Consider the following 12,351-nt stretch of genomic DNA (forward strand, 5'->3'; position numbering starts at 1 on the left):
TTTATGGGAACTAAATACATATTATAGTAACAAAATATAAAACATTTTGATTTAACTCAAAAAGCAATTCGGTAAAATTGGTTGCTAGACAACCAACCTAAAAAGAAAGCTGGTTCTTGTTACATACATTATTTATCAATTATATTAATTGTAAGTGAAAATTCCGTCTGTTGATTTGATTTTCTATTGATTGTTCTATTGATTGTTATATTTGATTGTTCTATTTCAAATGTTTATCGATTTTCTTTTTTATAAAAAACTACAATTGTCAGTATTTGTATTATAAAAAAGGCTAATTTTGAACACATAGGCTATTTTATATTTCCTATAAAGAATCCATGCGAAGCCCGGACGGGTTGCTACTATTTTTTTTATATTTCTAGATATTTAGCAATCAATACAAACAAATGCGTTTTATTCTTAATGCCATCTTTTGGTCTCTGCATTATGTTTTTTATAACAACGTTGTTAAACCACATTCACTCACATGTTTCCAATAAAGTCAATGTTCTAGTTCGAACGCATGGATATAAATTTATTTTATCGCTACACAGATAATTATTAACATCATTTTTGAAGTAATAAAATTAAATGACTCTGATTATATTAAAATGTTGAGAGCCCTTGTGTAGATTAGCCATAGAAAGCCATATGGCATTATGAATTTCGTGAGAAGATAAAAAAACAATTTCGTGTAATTGATTTTTTTAGAACTGTTTAGATTAGTAGATATATAACGAAAAATGTCTAAATAAATGAATAATAATATAACTAAGATTTTTAGTTATTATTTTTTTACACAACTTAGAATTGCAAACAAGCTGACGGCCCACCTGATGGAAAGTGGTAACCGTCGCGTATAGACATGAGTAGTGCTATGGACATAACAGAGTCTACTGTTTCGCCCATGATACCCCCCATGCGTTGCCATTCCTGAGGACTCTGGTGTTATTCCTCTGTACCGGGAAAAACCGTTGAACCGATCGCTCCAGGGATTTAGGGGGTTCTTTAAGGAATAATAGACTGTAAATTTTTCCTCAAACCTTAGCTTTCCCGCCCATATTAGCGAAGATACAGCCAAGTAACCAAAAAAGGAGAAAAAGGCACTTTTTCCACTTTTTTCAATTCAATGTTAGAGGTGGAAAAAAAATTTTTCTTCACTAACTCTTGACTGTGCTTAATTGGAAATTTTATGCAGATAAAGAAACTCGGCGCCCGCTTGCTGTGCGACCAGTAGTTCCAGAGATATTAGCAGTTGAATGAAAAAGGATGCTTTTCCATTCAAAGTTCGATATCTCGGAGACAAATGGTCGTAATTGAGCCATCCAAAGCGATTTTTGAAGCTGAATAAACACGCTAAGAGACCTATACAATGGAGTAGCTCGAAAAAATTTTTCCATGCCCATAGAGTGAAAAACGAAACCTAGAAAATTTAGAAAAAAATTATTTTCAGCTTTGTTTAAGAATTCCATAGAAACCGGAGCTCAAAAAATTTTTTCACCAAAAAATCTGAAAACTAGAGTTTTCAAGCTTCAAAACCCTTTTTTTAAATTTCCTGTACGATTATTTTTCACTGAAATACAGCCTGTTGAAAATCACCCAAAAATTTCAAAAATTTTTATGTTCCCTTAATTTTTGCGAGGAGTGTATAACGAACAGACAGACAGACAAAAATTTTACTGATTACATTTTTGGCATCAGTATCGATCACTAATCATCCCCTGATAGTTATTTTGGAAATATATTTCATGTACAGAATTGACCCTCTCTACAGATGTATTATAAATATAGATATGGAGGTGGGTTTGTTTTTACCTTTTTATTGTATGTTACACGTACTATATGATTTGAAGAAGGCTCATCATCATCATCATCATCATATTTATCTTTAACTATCTATTGTTGAACATAAATCTCCCCCTTAGGGAGTTTTGCCAGTAGTTGCTACGCTTTACATGTAGATTGGCAACCGCAGGTAGGCTTTAAAGATGTTTTAAGAGGGACGCTACTACCCATTCCTCGACCACTAAGTTTCTTTAGTCACCTCTTACGTCACTCTCGAGAAAGAAAGTGGTAGCCCACTCTATGCCGGAACTACACGGCAAAAATGCTTATAATCAAGTTTATTTAAATATTTTTTATTTTACTTATTACAAAAAAAAAGAACAAAATCCGTTGAGAATACAACACAAAAAATACTATCATTCTCGGAACTTCTTATCAAATTTGATTCATAAAATAAAACTTTATCACTTAAATAATGCATTCAATTTACATATATCTAATAACCCTAATACTTAAACAGAATATTAAAAAAAAAAAAAACTCAGTTCAATTAAACTAATCCCTGTTACATTTAAAAGTTAACCAACATATAATAATTACCCTATCATTTAACTAATAGAAGAGGATTATCAATAATAGGCAATAAAAAATACAGTTTTGTGTTATGGGAATGTGAAATGAGTGGATGTTCTTCGATCTTATCGCTATAGACATAAGGTTTAAAATGTCGAGTGGGCACAAGGTGGCCACTGGTTGTATAATTATATTCCGTTGATGATAACTGCTTCAACTATTTAATGACACTGGGTGTGTGTGGACTGCATGTTTTCACGTGCGTTCCTTCTATAATTGCGAAACACGTCAGTCAATAGAGTAATTTTAAAATAATTTAAATAGTTTTGTGTGGACTGTAAAAATTCCCACTGCTGGGAAAAGATTATCTTTAGTTGTAAGTGATCTTGTAAGAAAAACATCAATGCTCTTCTATATTTCTTTTTTATATTAAATACTTGACTGGATTCGCCATTCAAGGTTATTTCAAAGGTTTATTTCTACAATATATTACATGGCAAAAAAAACACAAATATGAATATAACTTTGACGAATTCTTACTAATATTATATATAAAGACGAACGTGGTTTTTTTTTATTTGTTAGCGCCTCAATCAATTTTTTCGAGAAAATTTAGTATAGACGTACTATATGAGACAGAAGAAGGTACAAGCTACTTTTATTCCAGTCAGTAAATATATTCCGGATGTGGACGAAGTTGCAGGTAAAAGCTAGTAATTAGATACGTTTTAAAACTTGAATAAAATCCAAGAATATTTCCCTCACAATTCATAACTACGGGAAGCGCCAAAAAAGTATGTTTCCAGACGAATCCATCCCGTTTATCTTAATGAGCAAACTTTTTTTTTAAAATAAAGAATAAAAAACGCGAAACGCCGACTTCCTTGCCAAGTGCCGGGTGAGAGTTTCAAAGAAAAACCCTGTAACAGCTCTGAAAGAACGAAACATTAAAACGCCTAGAATATCCGTGTATTTTCTCGTGAAGTTTATATTTCATTAACCAGAAATACTTAGGTAAACTTGTAATCCAGTGTTAGCTATATTATTTGTATCGCTACGTTCATACAATTCACTGTATTAAACCTGTATCTATCTTTATGCCAAGTCGTCAAAGGCCTTTTTACTAACATACATCTGTTGCTTCGTCTATTTTTATAACTCATGAATGGTCGCTGACATACCAGAGAATTTCCTTACAAATAGAACAATAGTTTTATCTCCCACGATACTTATATCAATCCACTTTTGTATTGTATATCTGTTTCATTAAACTTTCATTTGAGATTGTTTTATAATTATATTTTAAAATTAAAACTATGGAATCTTCCAAAAAATCTCCATCTCGTGAGAATCGTTTTCCTGCGCAGGGTCATCACTCGAAAACATTTTTTTTATATGTACGAATCTAATTATACTAATATTCTATAATAATAGTATTCATGGAACATGTTGCCTCTATATTCGTTCAGGATGGTGTGGTCACATGTCATGCTGTAATAAAAAAAAATATATGTATAAGACACCGTTAATATTATTAATCAAATTTTTAAGCATGATAGCTTGTCAAATTTTATATTACCTCATCGCAAAGCTATCGCTTTAATACTGATCAACAATCTTATAGTAATTAATTTGAAAACCAACTGCATATTTTCTTACAAGCATAATTTGAATCAAACTTTTCTAGCTTTAAGAAAGTTTATAAATAATACTTTAGTGTACAAGTTTTCTGCATTAAACTCTTGTTGTGGAAAAATGGGTACTGTGTTTAATGTTGATCTTGGTGCAAAACTTTTGTTGTCGGTTAGTTTACGGTGCACGTAGAAAACCATTCAAAGTTTTTTTTTTAAATCTCAACCTAAAATGTATGATATTAGTTTGAGCCTTTTTTAAACGAAAAAGCCTGTAATAATTTAACTCCTAAATGAATATACTCGTACCTTTGTTTGACACTTAGCTTATTTAGATTATATGATTTTTCATAATCTTAATTTTTTTTTTAAATATTAGATGATATTGAGATAAATTGAGTATTTTTTTTTTAAATAAAATTGTAATTTAATTCATTATATATAAAAATTTTGACAAATTTATTTAGTATTGGACTTGAAATTCAAAACTCTATCTGTGAAATTTACTTCTGACTTGTGCTACTATTTTTTGTAAATTGTAATTATTACTTTTCTGATGATTATAGACCTTAAATATCTTCCGAGTCATCTGCATTCACTGATTCCTTGCAACATGTCTGAGGTTATCACTCTATTATTCCATCTGGCACAATATATGCATATTTAATATTAAAATTTAGTAAAAAATAATTTTACTCTGCATTTGTCTGCGTAAGGTTATCACTCGATAAATTTTCTACCTCATATAAGTCGACACTTTGCTACTAAAGCTTGTATGAGTATCATGTCTCCTATTAATAGATCACTAATACAACCCTTCTTTTGTTTCAGATATGAACCACCGTCACCGGTGAAAAAGTGTAAATCAGCCAGCACCTCCAATTAATCATATTTAAAAATGTTCTAAAAATAAAAAAATGGCGCCTAAAAATGTTTTAAAAATAGAACAAACAACGCTCGTACGCACCGCAGGGGGAAGCTGAACTTCCGTTTAAAATGTAATTTAAAAATAGAATTCCGGATATATTACATTACTTCCCTTATGTTGGACGGAACTATATTGTAGTTGGATACATTGGAATAATGTCGAATTTAAATAGATTGAGAGTTACCAGTAGGTGTGTGAAGCCTTTGTTCTTATTATTACGGACTATTGGGTTGTGGCTTAGTTTTGTTTTAGTGTTATTTCAAGTGTTTGGTGTTTGTAGTGGATATGTTGAGCAGAAATTTGCAATGGAGCCTCAAGATCAGGTAAGACATTGTATTTTTTAATTTTCATTATCCACTAGCTTTTATCCGCGGCTTTGCCCGTGTGGATTACTACATAAGATATTCTATGTGTTAAGATATAAACTATTCGTGTACCAAATTTCATTCAAATCCGTTCAGTAGTTTTTGCGTGAAAAAGTAACAAACATCCATCCATTTATTTATTTTATTTATTTATTCTTTATTAACCACATTACAGAAAATGTCTAGTATAAAAGGCGGACTTAATACTATATAGCATTTACATTTATCCTTCGCAACAAACTTTTGCATTTATTTATTTAATAAGATTGGTGTTCAATGTTGACCCAATTGAGCAATTCACCGCGAAATTGATCAATATATTGTTTATAAAAGAAATTATATTAAATAATCGCTTATATAAACAATTTTTATTATTATATTGAGGGTACAGTATTGTATTGTACAAAAGTAATTTCCTTGGGTACTTCTGAAACAATCGTGTTTTCACCGTGAAATAATTGTGTTTGCATGATTCTGTTTCTGTCTGAAAGGCGGGACATGATGAAATTACAGGATACAAAGGTATAACGGCTTAGTCCTCAGCAATGGCAAAGCACGAATGATATCATGGGTGACACATTAAGGCATTGGTACTGTTCATGTCTATAGTTTTTTTTATACAACTTAGAATGGCAAACAAGCTGACGGCCCACCTGATGGAAAGTGGTAACAGTCGCCTGTAGACATGAGCAGTACCATGGACATAACAGAGTATACTGTTTCGCCCATGATACCCCCCATGCGTTGCCATTCCTGAGGACTCAGATGTTATTCCTCCGTACCTAGTAAATTTACGCCATCCACGCCACGCCAGGATAGTATTATATTATCTGTGTTATAGGCAACGGTTACCTCTTTCCATCAGGTGGACCGTCAGCTTGTTTGGCATTCTAAGTTGCATAAAACCATAAAAATAATTGAACAAATAGAACCGAGTGTCAAAGGCTGTTCTTATATCAATTTATAAGAAAAGAAAAAACGAAAATGTCATCTCCGGAGCTATCTGTCTGCCTTGTAATATTTTCACGGTTAAACGACTTAGATTTTATCTACATAATTAACTGATTTTAATCAAGACTATTAAAATAGATATTATGGAACTAGTTGTAAATACCGTTCCCAAAAACCACAGCTGAATTTAGCTGCTTTTATAAGTAACTTGAAAAAAAAACAATTTTATGTTTTTTTTTCTTTCAATTGTGTCCTTGATATTCCTAATTTTCTTTTTAATTTTAATAATTTAGCAAAACTTTATGACCTCTGAACATGGGATAATTATAATTAAATACGGCTCGGTACCTGCATGGCAATTATTGGCAAAAATCCCCTTATAGGGAAGGCTTATATCCAGCCGTGGTCAGTTAACGCCTAAAATAATATAATGACTCGGTAATCTGCTGTTTTAGAGAGAAATAGCAATAATAATAATTGGACATACAGGCAACAACTTGATTGATCAAAAAGTTTATATGATTTTCACTTAGAGTCGTGTAACTTTAAAAATCTAATTAAAATCTGCTAGTAATCTCAACTAATTCCGTAAAATCTTTAATGTAAATTAAAATATCGTGCTAAAGAGCTTTGAATTAGCATTGAAGCTGGTTCTTTTACTAATGGACTTATAACAGACCATTCTCAACTGACTTCAAGTATTTTCTCAATTAGGTTATATTTTTGAATGTTTGTTACCCTAAAACTTTGTTAATTTTAAACCTATTTGAAAAATTATTTTTTTATCTAAAAGGATATCCTTATAGATTGGTCCCATAAAAAAAAATCAAAATTGGGTATGTAGTTTAGACTTTAAAGTTGGTGTTTTCTGTAGAACTGTGTTAAAATTATATTAATATTGTGTGATTAAAGCTGCAGTTATTTTTTGTGGAGCAAAAAACTATTTGATGACAAGTAAAATATATTTTACATGCCGTGTTTTAAATTGTCCATGTGATATGTCTACAATACATCTCGTTTATTGGTGCATTTTGTCACCCTTGTCCGAAGTTGTTATTACATTAATTAAGGATACATTCATTAATTCACTCGCTCATTAATTAATTAACACTTTTATTTATTTATTGAAGAAAGTTTTCGTCTACCTAATGATTAGATATATATACATGTATATAATAACAGTAATCACATTAAAAGCTCTCTTTTCATTTAAGAGTTTCCTCTTGTCGGTGCAACTAATTCATGCATCTTCCTCTAGCCAGCTCTATCCCAGGCCATATCCTTTATCTCGCTATACGACATGACGCCTAGTGTTTCCGTTATCTGTCCCATGTAGTTAATCCTCGGTCTTCCTCTTCCTCTTAATTATTCCTCTTAATTAAAAGCTACTACATACAATTAATAAAAAATGATATTAAGTATAACCTAGATATTAATGTGTGAGTATTATTTTTCAATTATAAAAACAATACATACTAAAGTTACATGGGACAGATAAAGGAAACACTAGGCATCATGTCGTATAGGGAGATAAAGGATATGGCCTGGGATAGAGCTGGCTAGAGGAAGATGCATGAATTAGTTGCACCGACAAGAGGAAACTCTTAAATGAAAAGAAGACATAATTTAGTTACTGAGTGTATAATTTGTGATGGAATTTAGAACACACACAAAAATTATGTTCAATCGTAGCAAAACTAGTTATTTTAATTTGAAAACTAAATTACGAAACCGAATTTGATGAAAATTCTCTGAAACGAATCTGAAAGTATAACCTTTTAGAAAAAAAAGAACAATCCAAATTTTTTGAATGGCAAACAAGTCGACGGCCCACCTGACGGAAACTTGTCGTCTATGACGTCGTCGATGTCGACATAAGCAGTACCATGGATATAACAGATAATGCTATTTCGCCCATGATACCCCCATGCGTTGCCATTCCTGAAGACTTAGGTGTTATTCCTCTATACCCTGCAAATTCACTGCCATATCCCACTATTAAACCGAAACACAACCATGCAAAGACGACTGCTTCATAGTAGAAACACGAATGGGACAGAGGTGGCCAAGCAAATGACTTTTGTACAAAGTCCCCCTCTGGTATGTTCGCTTATTAACGACGTAGTCATGAGGTAACAAACATAAATAAATACAACGCAATGGAGAATTATCTCCTTATTTGATGTCGCTTCAAAATACACTTATTATATTAATAAAGAGATGGAAATACCATGCTTTAATTAGGAACGATATATTTAGTTGTCAAGATTAATGTTATATCAAATTCCATGAACCACCTACAATGTTAGAATGTTTGCAACACGACTACGCCACGCGTAAAATCCTTCATTTAAAGTTATCAACTATTATAGTTAGTATTATGGAAACTTTAGTTGAGCCCAATTGATTGTCAGATAGCGCAAGTTGCTAACACAAGCTGATTGTTATCTTGGCAATTTTGGAACTGTATTCGATATTAGTATCACATCATAACTTTGTTGTAACGTGTTATGGAAAGATTGCTGTCAGCAATAAGACCGACATATTGTACTTATACGACTGTATCATTACATTTATTGTCTTGCCTATTCCCTATATTGTATAATGCAAATATAGTATACATATTCATTCATTCATTCATAACTCGTATGTTGTTTTACAACCGACTTCAGAGAACAGGAGGTTCCCATTTCTGTTGTGTTTTTATGTTTATTGTCTCATAATTCCGTCAGTTATAAACTGATTTGGCAAAACTTTTGATCTAAAATGATATACTTTTAGATATTTATATATTTTTTTCTCATTCATATTCTATGATTCATATTCAGTTTGAACCGATTTCGATAAAATTTCTATGATGGTCCAATAGAAATTTTTATTCAATTCAAAGGTTCAGATTTAAATTTTTAGATCACAATAACTGGTTTTGTATAACAATTGAATTGTTTTTTTCGTGAGGCAAAATTTTTCTAACTTTTATCAGCGAATTCATCCACATGACCAGGATATGTTACTGACCGGAATAAAAAGTAACCTATATTCATTTCCATTCTACATAGTATGTATATACTAAAATTCATAGTGATTGTTTAAGCCGGTAAGGCTGAAGAGCAGATAACAAATAAATAAACTCACCTTCACATTTAAAATATTAGAAAAAATTAGCAAGGATTTCCATCAGTTGTCTATTACACGTAAAACAAACTTTGCTTAATCCAAACAATTCTTAAGGTTAATAATGCATGGCAGGTTAGTACCTGCCATGCATTCTTAACTTAAGGGATCGTTAGTAATGCAACCAGCCCCATTTCTAACAATATACCCTAACAGATCGACCTCTCCTGTGGTCCTCCCTGGAAACCATGGTGCTGAATCCCTAGTATATTCATCACGATGGGCTAACTAACCTACCTCTTCATTCTCACGTATCATATCTCATTGGTGCACCTTATATCATCCTTAAAAAAAATGAAATTGTAATTAGACGATATCAGTATATATTTTTATGCAACTTAGAATGACAAGCAAGCTGATGGCCCATCTGATGGAAGTTACCTGTCGTTTATAAACTAGAACAATGTACCGTGGGCATAACAGAACAGAACAGAAGTGAAACAAACAAATTTTGTTTGAACATTAGTATTATATATATATATATATATATATATATATATATATATATATATATATATATATATATATATATATATATATAATTCCAATGCCACAATATATAGAAAACATCCAGACTAATGACTATGTTAAAATATGATTTACTGTGATATAAAAAAACAATTCTTCACCAGACGGCGGTGGAGGGCTCAAGAGTTACGCTCCCTTGCCGAGTGGAGAACAAGGCTGGTCAACTGCAGTGGACAAAGGACGATTTTGGACTCGGTCTACATCGAGATCTCAGTGGATACGATCGATACAAGATGATTGGGAGCGATGAAGAAGGTATGTTAATAGTTTATTATTAGGAACAATAAGTGTGAAATTCTGTTTGAAATTTTGTGTTTGAGGTTTAAATAAATTATATTACATAATTTTTTATTTTATACTACTGAGGTGGCAAACAAGCATACGGCCCACCTGATGGTAAATAGTTACCGTAGCCTATGAACACCTGCAATACCAGAGGTATCGAGGTCGCGCGTTGCCGACCCTGAAGAAACCTCTTTACCCCCCTTTTGAAGAACCCCATGCTGTAGTCTCTTGGGAAAAGATCGGTAGGTATATTAACTTCGTCTGCAACGAAAGCTCTTAATAGGATTCATTTCCTCTATTTTGGAATATTTTTATTGACGATTCGCTCTTTTTGATCATAACGTGATATTACTCGTATGTAGTATAGACTACGGAATATGGAATTGGATAGTAAGAAAGGTTATAGAATATGGAATTGGATACTAAGGAAGGTTATAGAACCTTCCTTAATATCCAACACTAAAACAATTTTTCAATTTGAACTACTAGTTCAAATTGAACAATTTTAAATTATATAGTTATATATAATAATTAGTTGAAATTAGCACGTTCAAACAAACACTTCACCTTTACATACATACATACAATATTAGTATAGATTCTCATATGTTAAGTGTGCCATTATAACAATATACGTATTTCGATAACTTATACATAATTCACTGACTATATTACACCTTTTTTTAAATAAAAACAAAACAGGACAATTTGTACAATTTAGAATGGTAAACAAGCTGAGGGTCCACCTGATGGAAAGTGATAACCGTCGCCTATAGACATGAGCAGTAGCATGTACATAACAGAGTATACTGTTTCGCCCACGATACCCCCCATGTGTTGCCATTCCTGAGGACTCAGGTATTATTCCTCTGCACCCAGTAAATTCACCAATTAATTGCCGTGTGGTTAAGGCATAGAATGGGTTACCCATTCCCTTTCCGTAGGTGTCATAAAAGATGACTACGGGAATTTAGTGGTTGAAAAATGGGCAGTAGTACCAAAGCCCAATTGCGGTTGTCAATCCACCTGCCAAGCGTGGTAACTGGCAGAACCCCCCTCTTATGCGGGAGGCCTAAGTTCAGCAGTGAACATTTAATGGTCGTTTTGAAGATAATATGTCGAAAAGTTATTTTTACTTGTAACGTTTGCTCTTGTCGGGGCAATTAATATATTTATTCTCCTCTAACTAGCTCTATTAGAGGTCATATATTTGACTTTCCTATACAACATAGCACTTGACCTTTCCTATGATGTCGTTTAGGTCTTTTCCTTTCTTTTTGATCTCTATTTTTCCTTCTAGTATGTTCTTTAAAAATTGTCATATCCTATAAGGTGGTCCAGCATTTGATTTCTGTAAAATAAATAGTACATAATTAGGGGGAAAAGGATTGTTAGCAGTTGAGTTTGACAGCTCCATTGCTAGCAATATACCTTATTAGGACGTCCACGTGGTTCCTCCTGGAAACCATCGTGAACAAATCTTGTTGAATTCGTCACGATGGGCTAACTGACCTACTTCATCCTTACCTATCATTCTTCACTGGTGCCCCGCCGGTGTATACCGATAGCGCCGGTGGGGGTTACCATTCCATTATCATCCATTAAAAAAAATAGTACATAATTCTTGAAAAGACTTACGATAGAATTCTTACAAATAATAATATTAATGAATAATATTATAAATGTAAAAGTGACTTTGCTTATTTGTGTGTTACGCTATAAAAACGCGACATAAAATTAGAATAATACAGCCATAAAAAATGTACTAACAAAAATTAGCTAACTCTAGTATTTATAAGTGCACAGCCAAGACCTTTTTAATGGCCACTTATTTAGATTACCCGCTTTTCAGGATATCGTCGAGTCTGCAAGGGTGCTACGAGATATATTTTAATAAAGTCCATATTCCGAGAAGTTAATTACATTTGCCACGGCACGTCTTTGGATCCGAATGTCTGTTAATCTAATTAATGCCATCATTATCTTCAGACCTGACTTTTTTATGAACTGTGCTGATAGCAACTTTTTTTATTTTCACTAATAATTCTTGTTTTATTATCCTTGAAGTAAGCTCGCTTGACGCTTTGTAATTCGATAGTTAGTTAAAAAATTATTATAGACGTAGACTAGC

General features: G+C 32.4%; 1 protein-coding gene across 1 annotated transcript in view; it reads left to right on the forward strand.

The window, feature by feature from the left end:
• LOC113523204 (irregular chiasm C-roughest protein-like) overlaps positions 1–12,351 on the forward strand; it is a 149,184-nt gene that overhangs the window by 56,385 nt on the left and 80,448 nt on the right. The window contains exons 2-3 of the mRNA XM_031909323.2: positions 4,821–5,240; positions 10,040–10,190. Of these exons, the coding sequence (XP_031765183.2) occupies positions 5,073–5,240; positions 10,040–10,190 (319 nt within the window). The 5' untranslated portion in view covers positions 4,821–5,072. The remainder of the gene's footprint in view (positions 1–4,820; positions 5,241–10,039; positions 10,191–12,351) is intronic.

Source organism: Galleria mellonella, unplaced genomic scaffold (assembly GCF_026898425.1).
Source record: "Galleria mellonella isolate WM207_F2 unplaced genomic scaffold, CSIRO_AGI_GalMel_v1 utg146, whole genome shotgun sequence".
Lineage (NCBI taxonomy): Eukaryota > Metazoa > Arthropoda > Insecta > Lepidoptera > Pyralidae > Galleria > Galleria mellonella.